The sequence below is a fragment of the Hippopotamus amphibius genome, chromosome 4 (assembly GCF_030028045.1).
Source record: "Hippopotamus amphibius kiboko isolate mHipAmp2 chromosome 4, mHipAmp2.hap2, whole genome shotgun sequence".
NCBI classification, from domain to species: Eukaryota; Metazoa; Chordata; class Mammalia; order Artiodactyla; family Hippopotamidae; genus Hippopotamus; species Hippopotamus amphibius.
The window spans coordinates 130,773,518-130,793,452 of NC_080189.1; the positions used below are offsets into that span (position 1 = coordinate 130,773,518).

Genomic DNA, 19,935 nt, shown 5'->3' on the forward strand with positions numbered 1-19,935 from the left:
AGTAACTTGAGATGTTTGAATGTGGTCCACAAATAGGACTTTTCTTTCATTTTTAAAAGTCCATTCTTGATGCACAGAATGGCAAGTCTATAAGAGGAGCAAGACTTATTTGAATAAATAGAGCAGTGTCCTCAAAACAATCCTCTTCTCTCAACAGTAAGTTATTTATTATATTCTTTCAAAACAGAATTAGCAACCCCAACCAAAGCCCAATAATCTGTGATATAGTAAAACAAATAACTTTTAATTTAAAATGGCAATTTAAATAACAACATCCTATCATCCAATAGTTATCGAGCCCTCATTACCAGTGTGGCACGTCACAAGCACTCTTTACTGATGGATTAAAAGGTCCCATTTCACTTACCATGTGCTTTTCACTATCTACCTCTAGAAAATACATTATTGTTGCTTAATTTAACTTAAGACCACCCAGAATGTGCTGGGATGCTACGGTTGATTGCATGTCCATAGTCCGTACTCAAAAAGGCTTACATTTCAACGAGGAACATGAGAGTGATTTTACAAATCAACCATTAAATTCTGTAAAAAATTAATAAACAGAAACTTCAATTATACAAAGTTGAGAAACCAGAAGAAGGAGCTCTCATACCCTGTGATGGTAGCAGAGCCCAACAGGAAGAAGAAAGACTCCTCTTCTTTCCTGACAAGGATTCAGACAATAAAAAGCCATGGACTCTGTTTACTGCAGCCCTCCCAGCTTCTTTTTCCCTGTGCAAAAGCATCCTCCTTCTCCTGTTGTGCAGGGAGTTGCAGTGGTCACCATAGTTTCAGACCCTGAATTGCAATTCTCTTCTGATCCTGAATAAACCCATCTTTGCTGGAGAAATATCTGGCATTCTATTTATTTCAGATCAACATTTCAGGGACTCGTACAGATGAGCCACCCAACAGCTCCGTACAGGTATACCCACAAATTCAGCCCACTGTCACTCTCTGCTTTTCGCACCAACCCTGGAGTTTGAAGGTATATCCTTCTCCTGGATCTGAGCTCACACTATCTTTGCATTTGAAGCTTTCCAGGTTTTATTCGGAATCTGTTTTAAAGCTTCGTCTTTCTGGTCAATGCTTGGTTCTGTACATGTGTACTGACTTGGCACTTTCGTCTGATTTGAGATCAGACTGTTTCAGCTGAAACTGGCTAGGCTTCGACCCATTCCTTCAGGAGCAGGGGCTGTTTCACTGAAACTGTGCCAGTTTTTGTCCAGCCTTCAGCCTATTCTTTTGCAAAGGGCTATTCTCTAGACACTGGGAGAAAAAGTCTTTGGCTTGGCTCCTCTAGGACCAAGGTATTTCCTTAGAATTGGCTGGTATTTAGACTTGTAAGCTGTTTGAATTGAGCTGTTTGTGTTGTAAAATATTTGAAAATTGTTCTTTTACTCTAGAGAAAAACCTCTGAGAAATGGAAGCCCAGTTTTTGAGAGTACTCACATCCCCAATGGGGATCTGATGTTTAAAGACCTTCCTCATGCACATTTCTAACTAAACTGACCAACCTGACCAAAGGCAATTCAGGATATCAATGGCCATTATGGGGAACTTTTGAAATTCCCAAACTTAATTTTCTTAAAACCAAAGTAGACTACAATAGCTCAAAAAATTTCCAGAAATGAGTGGAATGCTTACTTTGGTTGGTATTTTGAGGCTTCCCAACATTATCTGGAGTCTAGAATTACCTCTTTACAAAATAAGATTTTAAGGTCAACTGAGGCAAACATGATTAATGAGAGAGAAGATGGCTCCCAATGCCTCAGGCTCTTCTTCCTCTGCTTCTTGGTCTCAGGCTTTGCCTGCAACACCATCTGCTCTTTCTCCATTGACTTCTCATGGTCAGACCCCATCTCCGGGGCCATCTTCCTCCTTCCTCACTACACCGCCTATGCCTACTTCGTACTGTTAATTCCCGCATACTTATTCCCTTACCAAGCTTCCCTATATGAAGCTCTTCCCATTCCCTTTTCCTCTGGACTTTTCAGAATATGTTTGTTTAAAATTAAGCCTTCTGGGACTTCCCTGGTAGCACAGTGGTTAAGAATCCACCTACCAATGCAGAGGACACGGGTTCAAGTCCTGGTCCAGGAAGATCCCACATGCCATGGAGCAGCTAAGCCTGTGCGCCACAACTACTGAGCCTGCACTTTAGAGTCCGTGAGCCACAACTACTAAGCCCGTGTGCTGCAACAACTGAAGTCCATGTGCCTAGCACCCGTGCTCTGCAACAAGAGAATCCCATGCACCACAATGAAGAGTAGCATCCTGCCCCACTTAGAAAGAAAGCCCACACCCAGCAACAAAGACCTCACACAGCCAATAAATAAATAAATATAAATATAAATAAATAAAAATAAAATAAAATTAAGCCTTCAGAGAATCCAGAGACTAAACCCTTAATTTTCTGTACTGCCTGGACTAAAGCTGAACAAGCCATAGTCAAAGGTTTTCCCAAAGTAATTGAAGATGCTCACAGATTGCTGGAAAATATAATATAGTCATTCAAACTTGTCAACCTGGTTTCTCTGACTTACATCAGCTAGTTCATATGCTGATCAGTGAAGGCCAGGCTCAGCAGTGGCTGAAAACCACTAATTGGGGGGAATCCTGAAAGGTCTCTAGAATTACAGCTGGGAGACCAGCCTGTTATCTTATTATACGATCAGGCTTGGCCAGTCCCTAGGCAGCTTCATCAAGCAGTTCTAGGGTTTCTCCAAAACCTGTTGATTGGAACAAAATCCAGGCTCACACACAAAAATCTGATGAAACTGTTCATGATTATTACAATCAACTTCAGGTTATTTTTAAAGGAAATTCTGGTCTTCCTTTAGATGTTGATTCTACCCAAGTAGCTTTTAACTCTATGTTTATTAATGGGCTGAACTGGGACCTTTCCCTTTTAGTAAAAAGGACCGGGATGGAACAGGAAACTATATCTACTCCAGATTTAGTTAATGTGCTAAACCAGCTCTCTGAAACTTCAGATGAGTCACCACAGAGGAAGACTGCCAAAATTCTTAATCTCCAACCCCAGCAAATGAAGGCTCCTAAATGAAACCAAAAACCCTACTAGTTTCTGCAATTATTGCAAAGAGCCAGAACGTTGGAGAAGAGATTGTTACAAATTTAAGTGCTTCAGGCACCTTCAACACTTTAGCCAGCCTTTCAACATCCTCCCACTGCTCAGTAATGACGCTCCAAGAACTACAGGGACTCTTCTCAATCCTCCCTCTAAGTCCGCGTGGAGAGACATCTCTCTAGACTGGGGACGAATCTCTTCCTGTCCTGACACCAGAGCCACACTCTCAGTTCTCAGCCCCATTACTATAAAACAGCCTCTGCCTCAGAGAACTGAAACAGTTCAAATAGTGGGGGTCTCTAGTGAACCTCAAGAGGTTCCTGTCTGTGAACCTATTCCCTTTTGTTTAAACCCTTTGAAAGATACATAGCCTTTTTCCTTAGTTCCTCCAGCCCTACCCATTTGTCAGGCCAAGATGTCTTAGAGAAGAATCACGCTGGAATGTTTTTCTCCCAGGAGGGGGAAATAATTCCAGAATGTGACAGCAGTCATCGGAGTAACCAACAAGGTAAATTACATGACCCTTGACATTTTCTATCGTTCCATCTCTGATGGTACTAGTGCTGATTCTGGAAATACTTATCATTTGTCTCTATTGAATCAGCTACCACCTTCCTCATGGGCAAAATCTCCAACTGATGCTGACAAAATTCACAACACACCTCCCATTAAGATTTGAGTAGACCCCTCAAAACCTCTTCCCAGGATTGATCAAAAACCTTTAAGTACAAAAGTCCTTCAAGGCATAAAACCCCTAATAAAAAATTAAAAGGCTCAAGGCCTCATTATCCCTTGTACTATCCTCTGAAACACTCCCATTTTACTGCTGAGAAAACCCACAGGTTGAAGGTGAAGGTTTATCTAGGACCTCCAAACCATCAACAACATTATCTCTTGACATTCTCTTGTTCCTAACCTTCATATGACACTGACATCATTCCAACTGGAAGTAAATTCTTGACGGTAATTGACTTATGCAGTGCATTCTCTAGTAGCTGATGAAACTGGTAGCCACTACCTTTTGCCTTTACTTGGGAAGAAAAACAATTCACTTGGACAATGACACATCAGAGTGTTAATCAGGGTCCTTATTTCTTGGGAATCCTGGTCTGGATGATACAAAGTTCTCTAGAGCAGCGGTCCCCAAACTTTTTGGCACCAGTGACCAGTTTCATAGGAGACAATTTTTCCATGGACCAGGGACGGAGATGGTTCAGGCTCTAACGTGAGTGGTGGGGAGCGGCAGATGAAGAAGCTTCATTGGCTCGCTTGTCCGCCACTCACGTCCTGCTGGGCGGCCCAGTTCCTAACAGGCCGTGGCTTTGTACCAGTTTGCAGCTCAGGGGTTGAGGACCCCGGCTCTAGACGTTCAACTACTTAGTTGCAATAGGTGGATGATTTCTTCTTTGTGCTCCTCCTTGAGCCTCCTCACAGGAAGACCCTATCCACTTGCTAAAGCTTTTAGCCTTAAAGGGAACTAAGGTCACCAAAAGAAAATTGCAGTTTTCCCAAACCCAGTTTTGATATTTAGGGCATGTGCGATTAGAACAAGGACTATAGATCCAGATAGACTTCATGATGCCTTAAGTTTCCCCAAACCCCAAACTAAGCACAACTGCGACGTTTTCTCCAGCTAGTTGATTACTGCTGAAATTGGATTCCAAATTTCTCCCCTATGGCTAAACCTCTGTATGTTTTACTCAACAATAAAAACCTCAACCCAGTTTTAAGAGAAGAAACAGATGACGTAGCCTTCAAGGCCTTAAAGGAGAGTTTGGTGAACTCACCTGCCCTTGGGTATCCCCGTGATCAGATTCTCTTTTCCCTTCTTGCACACGAAAAGGAAGGGAATGTCCTTGAGGTACTAACTCCAAAACACAGGCACCGTCACTGACCCACAGGGTAACTAGGGCCAGCAACTGCGCCCGTAGCATGGGGATAGCCCCTTGCCTTAAAGCCATTACAGCCTCTCCCCTTTCCGTTACGATCACTGAGAAAATTATTGTGACATTCCTTTTACCCATTTCCGTACCTCATGCAGCACCAGTTCTGAATTCTCATCACACTCAACATTTGTCAGCCAGCCATCTCACCTCCTATGAAGCCCTTTTGTTAACTGCGCCTCACAAAACTCTGTTACATTGTAACAACCTGAACCCAGCTACTCCTCTCCCCTCCATCACCAACAAAGCATCCCTCGTGATGCTTAAGGCTGAGGCGCCACCTCCTGACTCCTCATGAGGATCTACAGGAAATTCCATTGGGTAATGCCGACCTCATTGTTCACTGACGGTTCTCATTTAAAAGATGATAATGGGGAAAAAATAATTGCCTATGAAACAATGGACAAAGGATTAACCTCCAAAATATACAAGCAGCTCATGAAGCTTCATACCAAAAAAGCAAATAACCCAATCCACAAATGGGCAGAAGACCTAAATAGACATTTCTCCAAAGAAGACATACAGATGGCCAACAAACACATGAAAAGATGCTCAACATCACTCATCATCAGAGAAATGCAAGTCAAAGCCACAATGAGGTATCACCTCACACCAATCAGAATGGCCATCATCACAAAGTCTGGAAACAACAAATGTTGGAGAGGGTGTGGAGAAAAGGGAACTCTCCTGCACTGTTGGTGGGACTGTAAGTTGGTACAGCCACTATGGAAAACAATTTGGAGGTTCCTTAAAAAACTACAAATAGAACTACCATATGATCCAGTAATCCCACTCCTGGGCATATACCCAAAGAAAACCATAATCCCAAAAGAAACTTGTACCATAATGTTTATTGCAGCACTCTTTACAATAGCCAGGACATGGAAGCAACCTAAATGCCCATCAACAAAGGAATGGATACAGAAGATGTGGCATATATATACAATGGAATATTACTCAGCTATAAAAAGGGATGAGATGGAGCTATATGTAATGAGGTGGATAGAACTACAATCTGTCATACATAGTGAAGTAAGTCAGAAAGAGAAGGACAAATATTGTATGCTAACTCACATATACGGAATCTAAAAATGGTACTGATGAACTCAGTGACAAGAACAAGGAAGCAGATACAGAGAATGGACTGGAGAACTCGGGGTATGGGAGGGGGCGGGGGGGTGAAGGGGAAACTGAGAAGAAGCGAGAGAGTAGCACAGACATATATATACTACCAACTGTAAAATAGTCAGTGAGAAGTTGTTGTATAACAAAGGGAGTCCAACTCGAGGATGGAAGATGCCTTAGAGGACTGGGGCAGGGAGGGTGGGGGGGACTCGAGGGGGGGGGGCGTCAAGGAAGGGAGGGAATACGGGGATATGTGTATAAAAACAGTTGATTGAACCTGGTGTACCCCCAAAAAAATAAAAAAAAAAAGATGATAATGGCAAATGCAGTTGCAGGTATGCTATTAAGACTCCTTTCGATGTTGTTGAGGCAGCATCTTTACATATGGCTACTTCAGCCCAGACTGAATTATGTGCTTTTACATGGGCTTATACTTTAGCCAGGGACAAAACTGCCAATATTTATACTGATAATAGATATGCTTTTGGAGTAGCTCATAATTTTGGAATATTGTGGAAGCAATGTGGCTTCCTTACATCCAGTGGGAAAAAAATTTTCAATGGCCCCTGTGTTTACGAATTATTGGATGCAATACTTTCACCTGCCACTTTAGCTATTATTGGATTCTGGGGCATTCTGAATTTGACTCTCTGGAAGCTCAGGGAAATCACCTTGCTGATATTTCTATAAGGAATGCTGCCCTTAAAGGGACCCACAGCAGCCAAACTTCTGCCATGGTCCAGAGGGAAATTTAGAAAAACTGGCTAGAGAAGCCTGGCAATCAGCCTCAGAAAAGGGAAAACAAGATTGGAAATTCAGTAATTGTTGGTTTGATAAAAAGAGAAAGCTCTGGTTTGCATCAAATAACAACCTATTCCCACCAGACACTCTAAAACTCCCACTCCTCACTGCTGTATGTGCAGTAAACCATTGTTCCACTGACAAGATGATAGCGTTTATGAATTAATATTAGAAGGGAAACATTAACTAGGCTGAAAAAAGTGCCTACCCTCACTTGTCCCACTTGTCCAAAATAGAATCAAGGGAAGCCTGTTCGTACTGCTCCTAGACATTTTAAATTGCCTAATGGACCATTCAAGCTCTGGTAAATGGATTTCATACAATTTCTTCCTCTAGTGGATATAAGTATGTTTTAGTCATGGCCCATATGTTTTCACACTCGACTGAAGCCTTTCCTTGCAGACAGTCTACTGTCTCTTCTGTGGCAAAAGTCCTTTTGGAAAAGATGATCCCTACCTGGTGAACTCCTCTCAAACTTCATAGTGATCGAGGAATCCATTTTACTGGTCAGGTACTTTGACATGTCTGCTCTGTTTGGCTAGATTTACAACACTTTCACTGTGCTTACCACCCTCAGTCCTCTGCTTTGGCTGAACACACTAATAGCATCATTAAGACTCAACTAGCAAGGCCCTCCAAACACCTTGGTCAAAAGCATTGTCATTTGTCCCTCTAAATCTTGCATCTTCCCCTTTTGGAACTCAAACTCTTACTCTTTGAGATAGTCACAGAATTTCCAATGCACTTGACTCCCACTTCTTTTGACCCACAACTGAAAAAAGGAGAGATATTCCAAAATTGCAGAGGATTAACTGCTTCTATTAAAAATAACCATGTTTTAATTGAGTGACCTTTTCACAGTGTGCCCTTGGGAGATGAGGACAGTAAGCATCACACCTTGAAACCTGGAGAAGGCAAAGTACTTCTCCAGAAGAACTCACATCAGCCTCACTGGAAAGGCCCCTATCAGAGACTGCTAACCAACCCCTGAGACACCAAGCTCTGAGGAGTAGACTCTTGGATTTATGTGGCACACCTAAAGAAATCACTGAATCCTGGTTGAACCTGCACATCACCTGGTGACCTGAAAGCAAAGATTTTCTGGAATTGAAACAGACGACATCTGATGAGACAGCTTTCTCAAGATATCCAGACTAGGCCTGTCAGACGTTTGTCACCAAACCTCTGATGATGACATAAGGCTTTAGATGATCTCCAGTGTCTGTGATCTTGATATCACATGGTATCATAGGATATCACTTTAGATAAAAAGCACCTGAAAATTCTCCCTCCTACCCCTCCTAGTTACTCAAATGTGACCTTAATAGATTTTCAACCTGTGCACTTTCCCTCCAACATGAGATACTACACCAGGAAAGGTCCATCCTGACATTGACGCACAAAAAGCTGCGGAAACTAGAAACCCTGACTCTAGATCAGCAGTGCTTTCAGAAAAAGATTATGACCTAAAGGGGGAAATGCAAAAAGTTAATCAACAGAAACCTCAATTAAATAGAGTCAGGATACCAAAAGGGGGAACTCTCATGCCCTGCAAAAATAGCAGAGGCCAACAAGAAGAAGAAAGACCTCTCTTCTTTCCTGAAGGGCTCAACCAATGAGAAGCCATGGATTCTCTGTTTACTATAGCCCTACCAACTTCCTTTTCTTCTCCATAAAAGTGTTCTCCTTCTCTTGTGATACAGGGACTTGCACATGGCTTGCCATGGTTGCAGACCCCAAACTGCAATTCTCTGCTGATCCCAAATAAACCCATCTTTGCAATTCTCTGCTGATCCCAAATAAACCCATCTTTTCTGACAAAAGTGGATTGGGGTGGGATTAAAATATATGGGTAAAGAAGGCTCGAGATGCAGATTTTGGCTAGAAGAAAGAATTTTAGTGATTCTCTGGAAGAATCTAAATGTTCCTAATTTTTAAAAAAGATAAAATTAATGTTATCTGAAAATGAGAATTCCAAAAATTAATGTACCAAGAGCTCAGGCATGTACTTTTGGTAATGTTATGCAGAATTCTAAAACCATTCACAAGAGAATTTTAAAGCTATTTATAACCTAAACTATGACTAAATCAGAGGAAACATGGAAACGGACTTCCTGCAGCTCCCACCATATTCTCTAACAGTTGTTTGGACACATATGCTATTAGTTGTCCATCCCATTAGTAACCGTGCTTCCTTCCTGGAGATTCATTCTCCCTGAAACAATACACTATAAAAAGGGATTTACATAAAAGACAGCTGGAGCTGGTTGCCAGGGGAACTAACAATGTTCCACACACATTCCACATTGGAGGGATAAACTTCTGGGTAGCCAGGGCTGTCGAAGATGCCTTCAGCCATGTGGAAGATTCCACCACAAGCTAGAAGAAACGAGAAACAAAGTGAGTGGCAGAATAAATATTGAATACAAGACACCATAAGATAAAGGAGAAAGAATAATAGAAGAGCTGTTAGCAGCATCAAAGGATATGCTATCATCATTTCATAATTTTTAAAAAATTCACGTCATATACAATAAGAAAAAGATTCTGAAACTTGAAAACTAAAAGCACAGGGTATGGCAGATTAGAAGGAATCTCTGTAGTTTCTTTTCTAAAAGTCTTTTCTCCCTGTGAACTATAACTTTATGTAATAAAAGACTCATTTTAATTCTGTAACCCCTCGGTATTTCTGACCAGGACGATTTTCACCCCTGGCCTAGAATGGAAGGCAGTATTTCAGCTTCTCCTTCTCAGGAGAGCACTGAAACCTGCACACATCTCCTAGGTGTTCTAAGGCTTTTAACTGCTAGTAACAAGGAAGCTGGCAGCTGACAAGCAGCACCCTCCTGGCCAAGAGCCCCTGCACTGGGCGCTCCGCTTTCCCCTCCTCCCCATGTGCCACCATCCCTCCTGCATCAGTGACGACACCCAGCCCTGCCTGAGTGCAGCTGTGAGGCCAGGGAGACTGAAAAACAGCAGTTGTCCACCTGTAAGAGATGCTGTTGGACACTGTCCATCAGGGGCTCCCTTAACAAGCGTTATCAAGAAGGAGACACTGACAAGCAAGTCACCCAAGATCATTCCAACCAGTTCTCTGCAGTTCCAGAGCCCACCCCAAGCAGCATCCGTCACAACAGCCAAGGTCTAGGAACAACCTGAGTGTCCGTCGATGGAGGGATGGATAAAGAAGGTGTGGCGTAGAGCTCACCACTGTCAGAGTTTACGAGCATGTTAAGCTAATTTGGGAGGTGGTACAGTGTCAGAAGAGGTGATCTAGGAAACTAGTTCCGAACACTGAATGTAGAAGAATCCCAAATAATAAACCAAGGATTTTCTACACGTTCCTCCTAACCTAGTAGCACCATTTGCTAACATTTCTTACCTGATGTTGATGCAGCATATGTGGCGTGGAAACCAAGAAAATTCGCGGTAGAATCTGAGGCGAATCTCAGCGTCAGAGCATTGCTGAAGGAAGTGATGGGGTGGGGCATGGAAGGGCCACAGTATCGGCCTAAATATGAAGACAATGACAAGGAGAATAAATGACGACATGTGCACATGTATCGACTGGAATCACAAGAGACCGAAGCAAACAGAAGAAACCGCTATTAGAAGCACTTAAATCAGGGTCAGTGTTGGGGATGATGCCAGATGATTCTAAATAAGCTGTGAAAACAGGCATGGGGGGATGATTTATAAATATGGTGAAGCATGTTACAGGGGGAGGAAAAACACAGATGACCGCCGAACGTCACGAACGCTAAACTCTCCAGTGCAGTAGGGACCTGCACCTATAAATGTGCCAATACTTAAAAGCAATATGTGAGAGCAGAGAAACGTGTGGATGTTGGAGCCGGAACACCTGGATTCAGCTCCTGGCTCTTCCATTCACCTACTCTGGGACCTGAGCCAAGTTACGTAAGTTCTCTGTGCCTCAGTTTCCCCATTGAGGAAGGGGAACCTTGATAATAATGAAATCCTATACCATAAGGGTCTGAGGATTAATTGAGTTACTATTTATAGCGTTCTTAGGCTAGCACTCAGCACAAGGTAAGCGTTATGTATCTGTTAAGTAACATATTCTCAACCTTGGTCGAGTGCTTATAGACAAAAATCTCAAGGAATACCATCCGAAGTCTGCAGAGAGCAGAGAGCATTCCTCGGTCGCCTGTTACCACCTCAGGTACTGTTCTGGGCACTGGGCATGAAGCGATGAGTGAAACAAAGTCCCTTCTCTGACGGAGCTTGTCTTCTAGTGCAGGACGAGAAGCTTGGATGACCAAGCTCAAAGAGGAGGGAATCACGGAGCACATTTAAATAACCTGAGATTATTTTGCTTGAGAATATTTCGGAAACTACATAGCAATCTTTAATTTTTACTGGGATGTCTTACAAACAGAACTCCAGATTGTCTGTCTGTCTGTCTGTCTGTCTGTCTATCTATCTATCTATCTATCTATCTATCTATCATCTATCTATCATCTATCTATCTATATGTTATTTTGCTTCCACTTGAGGACAAAACCAGAAGAAACATGCTCAATTTGAATATGAGAACTGCGGTCAAATATTAGTAAGAAGTTTCTCACAGAACGCTATCTGATGCTGGAATGGACTACGTTTCACTACTGTCTGAAGCAATAGCAACCTTCAATTTAAAAAAATACATAAACTATCCGTGTCCTTGAATATGAACAGGCTGAGCTTCCCAAGCCCCACATTATATGCTGCCTTCTTAGCCTCTCATTATCCACACTTGGCTCATGAAGCTCTTCACAGTGGTTGGAAACACGCTAACGTTGAACGACAGCGTATACACACTCAAGCACAGGAAATGTAAAAAGCCAAGGCCACAGATGTGCGTGAGCGAGCGCGGCAGTACCTCGGAGGGGCGCGTCCTCATGACTGCCGTCCAGAATCTCTAAAAAGTCTCGGGTACACGTTGTGCTGCTTTCAAGTCCAAAGTGGCTAAAGGAGAGGGTGATATGATTGACTGTAAGGGAAAAAGGGAAGACTGTTTAATAAGGTTCTGGCAAAAAAAACATACAGGGAACGAGATTCTACCTCTGATCCTTTCTCCTGCTGGTTCTCCAGCAGGGAAGCCATGAACTTGGCAGATGTGCACAGGGGGACAGCGGGTGAAGAGGCAAAGCAACAACCTCTCTGCTAAAAGCTTTCCTTTGAAGAGTAACCGAATCGATGCTTTTGAAAATGTCTGTAGACTCTGAAACGCTGGTACCGGTGAGAGAACCCTTGGGAAGGTTTATTTCGTGGACGATGGGGAGTGTATCAGCCGTTGCTGTGTTCTTCTCAGAAGTATTTTTCTTAATAGAGTAGTTTCCTTAAATTCTGACTCTTCGCCTGTTCTTGTAAATAAGACACATTTTCCTCCCTGGCACATGTATCCCAGCATTCTCCGTGTTACTTTAAGGCCAGAACTGGGGACGTGGAGGTTCAGTCATTTATAAAGAAAGCTTTGAATTACTCCCAGAACAGTACGTCCCTGGGTACATTTTCCTTTTGTTTTCTTCCAGGGTCCTGAGTCTCCAGAAGAGAATCTTTTCCTATTGCTGTCTTTACACCAGTGAGCTCTTTCACCTAAATGCTTTACAACTGTTTAGATATTACCCTTAGGTGCGAGACTGCTGGACTCAAGGCTCACTCAGTTCCTGGCTGGCTGGCTACTTTCTTTGGCTAAGGATTACATCACTGACCCCCAAATCATATGCAGGGCAACAAAGATACCCTTTTTCTTAATGTTTAACATGCCTAGGAAAAATGTTAGAGAATATTTAAGCCAAACTCTTCTTAGATTAGCTAATGGGGCCTCATCAGCATAAATGATTTTCCTATTATCACACAGGTCATTAATTAGAGAGAGGAGTCAAGAACTTAATGCCTTTCCCACATGATGTCTGAAATCATCAATTTTTCCTGAAAACCTCAAGGGAGGGCAGGGCCCATTTGAAACAGGATTCATAACGGCCCTGGGATCACCCTTTCGCGGTCACTTTGCTTGAGTCCTCCGGGGGTCTCCTCATTTTCTCTGTAAAATGTGGACAGTAATCCTTACCACCAGATTGTTACCAGATGGGGAAGTCAGATTCCACAATTCTAACAAGAGAACAATGTAAGCACTTATTAAAAGTGTTTTCAAGGCCTATGCTGGGATTTTTTTTTTAAATACGTGCATCACAGGAGAGACCAGGTTTTTGTAATTAACTTCCACCTTGACTGAAGACCAATACGCTCATGGCATTGCATCTCCAAACTACGAGTTATTAACTTTCCAGTCTTTAGTTCTTACTGTTCATTTACTCACTTAGCAACTGTCTTGAGCATCTACCTCACTCAAGGCACAGGTGTCAAAAACTATTTATTTATCCACTCTTTTTGCTTACCCCCAATCTCACACGCCTTTCATTTCAACAAGGTTATAGGTTTTTGCTTATTTTGTTTCCTTTGCTAGGCCTTGAAACTTTAAAAAAAATTTACTTAAGAATTAACAGCAAAAATTACTTCCTACCAGATTAGGAAACGCTTGTTCTTGTGCACATCAGGAATTGGGACTTTCAAACACTGGAGAGGAAGGCCATCAATTGTTACCACCAAGGAGATAAGAACATGAGTCATAACTGGACTTTCCCACAGACGTGATGCATCCTGGATTCTTTTTTATTTTTGTTACTTACACGGAGGCTGGGCTTGAATTATCCAGCTGCAGTTCTGATTGCTTGGATAGCTGGCGGGGAACAGGGGAGAGGATATTGTATCCACAGAGTCGGTGAGGATGTAGCTGCCACAGGCTGAGGGACACACAAACACACATGTATGTCACATACTTCTGATTTGTACCGAGTCCCCAGAACAATTATTTGATGAATGAAAACATAGGTGATGTTTCCTTATTTCTAAAAGCCATGTCAAGGAAGTTCTCTGCCAGGGAAGCTGCACGTCAACCATGAGGAAGTGGCAACCCACTCTACATTTACAGCAGTATTCTTCAACTACGGGAAGTGGGGAGCGGCAAGGAACAACAGATGAAATGGCTGTGAATTGCCTGAATCATTCAGCAAAACTCTGGCACTGATTCCTTACTCTGCCCACTCATAAACTACAGGCATAGGGATAAATCTCTTTACGGCTGACTTCTTCTTTAGCAAAATAGATTCGCAGTTGAAGGAGACTACATAAGGGCGGCTGTGTGCTATCAGGAACGTGCAGGGCTCTGTGGGAGTAGAAGATGGGGAGCGTGCAAGGCATCTCATGGCGGAGACAGCGCTGAAGAAGGAACGGGTGGAGGGGAGAAAGAGTGGTCCAGGGAGAGGGCAGCCAGAGAGAAGACAGTGAGGAGGGTTCGGCTGCACCACACACACGTGGCTGAAGCCTGGGGCGCGGGGGGAGGGTTGGGCGATGCTGGGAAGAGACCAGGGCAGATGTCGAGCCCACCGGGAACATCCAGAGAAGCGTGGGCTCCACGCCCCGGTTGGCGAGGAGACAGGGCAGACGATGGAGCACTGAAGGTCCGGATCACAACTCGCTACTGCAGGCTGACTTTGGAGGAGTATGGGAGAAGAGTGGGTGAGACCGAGAAGGCTGCTGTAACAGCCCAGAGAAGACCCGTTGGGGACTCTTTTACTATGAAGCAAAGAGTAAGTGATTAATTAAATGAAAAGAAAGAGTGTTAAGAAGCTATTTTTTCTTTGAAGGAACTTTGTAGTCTGTCTTGCTCTGAAGTCTACAGTGCATCTTCAGGAGACCTCCACCCAGAAACTCTTCCTGGCCAGGGCTCTTTACTGCAGAATACGAGCAACGCCACTGAAACAGACAAAATGACTAAACAGACCACACTTATTTGAAATGACAAGGACTCTCTGAATAAAAACCAGAGATGTATGAAGCAGACAACAACCACTCCAGCTCTGGGTTCCATCTCTGACAGTGGGATAAAGGGTTAATCTCTAAAAATCCCAGATGAAAGGCAATGGGTAAAAAGGTCTAGTAGGAAGTGGTGATTTAAGAAAAAAATAATGGGGGGTTCCCCGGTGGTCCAGTGGTTAGGACTCTGTGCTTTCACTGCTGTGGACCGGGTTCAATCCCTGGTTGGGGAACTAGGATCCTGCAGGCATGGCAAAAAAAGAAAAAAAGACAAAAGAATGGAAAACAACATTGATTCTTCAGATGGAGGGCAACCACTACCTTGAGGGTTAGAACCTGACTCTACATTATAAGAAAGTCTTATAATTTATAGTAGTGTATCTCTTAGCGTAAAACCTTGGATAAATACTAGATAATATATCCATGGATAAATGAATTTGGATAAACACTTCTTTAATAGTGTCTCCAATATTAAAGGTACTTTTAAGTATTATTCTGACAACTTGTCTGAGAGGTACAGAGATCCCAAGAAAGTTCGCATCGTCTAAGTTAGACAAAGGCAAAGTTCAAACAGCTGGAATCATAGCAAATCATGGTTCCTTTGTTCTACTTAAATTGTTGCACATTAAGTAGAAAGCTGGGACCAGTTTCTGCAGACCGGTCTCATTTTACTGCAGCATCAAGAGGGGCACTTAAGAACAAATGGTTTGTGCCTCAGGGAGACCCACGTGGAACTTGCCTTGTCTGAACTGTGCGCGGAACCCCCGGCTCTGTCTGGAAGGGCCAGACTGAAATCGCAGGAAGAGGCTGTTCCCCGAAGAGGTGATGGGGTTCTGCAGTTGCTGTCTTCCACACACACCGGCAAGGCGAGCGGTTGCAGAGCTTAAACCATCAAATGCCTACAAAAAAAGACAACAGGGAAGACAGAGGTTCAGAACTTCAGATCTGCATCTACAAGGCTGCAGTTCCATGGAGTACCTGCACATCAGCAACCTAGTAGAAAACACATTTGCTGGATTCCAGTGCTGCATCTCATTTTCTTATCACCCAGGTCCATGGGAATGTCTGAGTCTTTGTCATTTCTAGGAACACTTTAGGGATTTCAGTAGGAGTTTCTGTGTTAGAGAAACTCACCTTTGGATCCCTGGATGTCTTATAAATGCCATGCCTCTCCCAGCTCTCTTTCTCCCCTGACTCCAGGGCAGGTACATCATGGGCTACATGTATAACATATTCATATGACTTATAGATATTTAAGTCTACTGCCATGAGTTTCCAAGGCCTGGGAATTGACTTTCTGGTCCTCTGCTTAGGTGGTAAAAGTCAGAGAAGTATACAAAATAGAAAAACCTGTACATTGCAACTAACTCATTTCTAGATAATGAATGCTGGAAAAATAAAATTTTGAAGTTGAATCCACAAAAGAAAAAAATTCCCATCTACAGGAGTCCCAGCTACAGGAGATCTACAAATAGAGGCAGATCTAGTTAAGTGGTAATCTAATTTCTTCAAGAAAGTTAATCGGCATCTTTACAAAGTATCCAGAGTTTGTCAAATTTCCAGATATCAGCACACACATTCAAAATACTTAAACTTATATTTATCATACAAAAATAGGAGACTTTTTAAAAGAACAGAACCAGGCACATAACAGACAATACGTCTGATGCACAAATGAGTAAGTAAATAACATATATGAGAGTATACGGCCTCTAAGAACAAAGGACTAAGGTTGAAGAAAACCTAGAGTTAAGAAAAAAAGCTGCTCCTTCTCTCATGGATTGAGCTGTATAAACGCATAGCAGGCATGATAGTGGAGAAGAGTTTATTCACAGCAGGAAAGAGGTCAAGTGGAATGGCTCTCTGGGCCCAGAGGGCAGTGGAGGAGGCTCCGTCGAGGATGGGGCCCAGGCCACACACACAGAACCCAGGTGCCTCTCACCAGCTGTGCCAGCCCTTCACCAGCACTGGGAGAGAATAAGGATGGCAGAGGGTGGACCGAAGACACCGGACCCACCCTCCAAGGCCCAGAGTATCCAGAACACATGACATTACGGTGTCCTTGGGGACCTCTGTACCCTGAGCTATAGCCTGAAGTTAGAACGGAGCTAAACATTTATGAACTTGAATACCTGATGCTTTATAATGTTAGGGAGATTTGAGTATATATCAACCTCTTCTCAAAGCTGGCACGTGTCACCTCCAGCACAAAGTGATGGGGAGGAAAACCACTCATGTGACAGACCGGCACCCCTTCCTGATGAGGCTTATGGAGGTCAATGGTCAGAGTCCAGGGACTGGCAATTTAAGGAAATAAAGGAGCAGAGCAAAGGGAACCTTTCCACATACTTCCTGATGATGGAAATATCCATTATTTAACAGCATGCATTATTTAAAAGCAGGTAGTAGAATTCCTTTTAAAGAGGAAAAACAGAAGATGTTTACTTAGCAAAACACCTTTGCAGGCTCTCAGAGAATGACTGCCAGGGGAGAGATGCTATGTGACATTACTGTAGACAAGTTTCTCTCCTCTCTGTCTCCCAGCTGCCTAATCTGTAAAATGGGGTTGATTTGAGAATATAGTTCATATTGTTCATCAGAATTAAGTTAAAAGACAAAGTACTTAGGGTCGTTTCTGGCACACAGTAAGTCCTCAATAGATATCAGCCTCTGTGGTTAAGGCAAGACTGAGAGGGGCGTCCCTGGTGGCGCAGTAGTTAAGAATCACCTGCCAATCCAGGGGACACGGGTTCGATCCCTGGGCCGGAAGATCCCACGTGCCGCGGAGCAACTAAGCCCTTGTGCCACAACGACTGAACCCACGTGCCACAACTACGGAAGCCCGCACACCTAATAAACAGCACAAGGTCAGAGTGATGGGTGTCACTGCCAAGGCTCGGCTGCAACAGACGGACCCTTGCACCTTGCGGGCAGCCTCTCTGGTCGGCACTGTCTCCTGCACCCTGCACGGCCCCCTCTGATGAAGCAGCTGCTAGTTGTGAGATGCTCTGGGGGAGGCCGCGTGGCGAGGAGCCGAGGGAGGCCTCTAGCCACAGGCTGCAAGGAACGGAATCCTGCCAACAGCCACCTGGGGAAAGACCCTGATAAGTCACACCTGGGTTCCTGACCCACAGAAACTAAAATTATTGTTACTTTGAACCATTACATCTGGGGATAATTTTTTATGCAGCAACAGATAACCAATCCAGGGCGTGTGAAATGAGGGACTGAGCAAGGAATGAACATTGGAGTTTTTAGGGCAAGTATGTCTAATATCACATTTTAACTAAACTGCTGTACTGCTCTTTGCAGTGTTCACTTGCCAACACCTGGAATATTTAGGCAAACTCTACCATATAAAAGAGACTCACGTGTGAAATTTTGGAGGAAAAAAAGAAAAGAGGTCTAAATCCCAACTTTCTCCTAACAAGGGATAGAAAGGGAATGGCCATAAGAAGCAAAGAGAAAGAGGGCTTGAAATGTAAACAGTGGCAAGAAATGGACATCTGGGTGACCGCCTCTCTCTCCTCACTTTTCCGCACAAGAATCCCAGGAAATGTTATGGGATGATGGGTTTCCCAGACCTCCGAGCTCCTTTTCCTCACCTGGAGTGATCACCTGAGTCACATTCTACTGAAGGGACCAAAAGTCATTCATGGAACTTAGTGACTCGGAAATCACGTGAGGTCTAAGGGGTTATCAGGTGTAACGACGGCGCAATCACTGAGTGGGCTGACGTGTGTGTGCAAAAGGAGGGAATGGAGACAGTGGGACGCCTCCACTGTCCTTGGAACCACTGGCTCTCCTGGAGGAGTCACTGTGCTGAGTGAGGTACCCGGCACAAGATACACAGTCAGCCAATGTGTTACCCTGATGGGGAATGCCATTGTTTTCTTTCCTGGTTTCTTCCTTATTTCTTTGGAAAGGAAAACCATCACAGATTTTTCAAGAATTTATAAGAACCATTAATGTAGCAGGTGGAGTTGGGGACGACAAAGTATCCAGTCTAGCTCAGGAAGAGCAGTGATTTTTAAAAAAACCTCTGTGTTCCTTTCCAAACGTTTTCCCTACAACACCAACCCCGCTCCACAGCACAGCTTAGAAGTATCCAAAAAGTGGAGCCTAGGCCTTCCCTGGTGGCTCAGTGGTTAAGAATCTGCCTGCCAATGCAGGGGACGTGGGTTCGATCCCTGAGCCAGGAAGATCCCACATGCCGCAGAGCAACTAAGCCCATGCACCACAACTACTGAGCTTGCGCTCTAGAGCCCGCAAGCCACAACTATTGAGCTCATGCGCCACAACTATTGAGCCCATGTGCCTAGAGCCCGTGCTCTGAAGCAAGAGAAGCCACTGCAGTGAGAAGCCCATACACCGCAATGAAGAGTAGCCCCCACTCGCTGCAACTAGAGAAAGCCCGTGCGCACCAATGAAAACCCAACACAGCCAATAAATAAAGAAATAAATAAACAAATTTATTTTTTTTAAAAAGTGGAGCCTAGGTGGATGTCGCGACACTCACGCTCAGCTCAGACCACAGTGTTCATGGCCTCTCGGTGCTCAGCCTTCACTGACAGGCTACATGTGGGATTTGACCCATCGGACATTTTGCATCTGATCAGCTAAGGCCCAGGGGATAGCACGCTGATCTTAGGTTCAGAACACCTGAGAAGCACAGGTATCTCATGGTCACACCACCCAGGAAGCACTCTGACAGTCAGGACACCTAGACTTCAGTCCTGGATCCATCTGGAGTATTTGTTCTTGAACTTCAGAAGCTTCTGGTTATCAATTCATCATCTTAAAAGTGGGGGTAGGTAATATGAAAGTAAGTGTCTCCTGTTTCATGATAGCAATTCTCATGCATGTTTTTTAGTGGAATTTGGCCACACAAGACATGTAAAAGCTAGCTTTTTCACATCCAGGCATCTACCCGAGGGAAACTCTTACATGATGGCATTCAGAAACATGGAAAAGAATGTCCTTGCTGTAAAGGTTGCCATAGCACAACAGCAGAAGCAACTTAAGCGTGCATTAATGGTAGAATGGGTCATAAAATGGACTCTTGTCTGGTGGCAAAAAGAAAGCACTAGATCTGAA

General features: G+C 43.7%; 1 protein-coding gene across 1 annotated transcript in view; it reads right to left on the reverse strand.

Annotated features, from left to right (window-relative positions):
- CUBN (cubilin) overlaps nucleotides 1–19,935 on the reverse strand; it is a 275,207-nt gene that overhangs the window by 116,007 nt on the left and 139,265 nt on the right. Inside the window, exons 32-36 of the mRNA XM_057731754.1 lie at nucleotides 15,578–15,737; nucleotides 13,653–13,766; nucleotides 11,843–11,953; nucleotides 10,343–10,471; nucleotides 9,207–9,339 (exon numbers count right to left, since the gene is read on the reverse strand). Of these exons, the coding sequence (XP_057587737.1) occupies nucleotides 9,207–9,339; nucleotides 10,343–10,471; nucleotides 11,843–11,953; nucleotides 13,653–13,766; nucleotides 15,578–15,737 (647 nt within the window). The remainder of the gene's footprint in view (nucleotides 1–9,206; nucleotides 9,340–10,342; nucleotides 10,472–11,842; nucleotides 11,954–13,652; nucleotides 13,767–15,577; nucleotides 15,738–19,935) is intronic.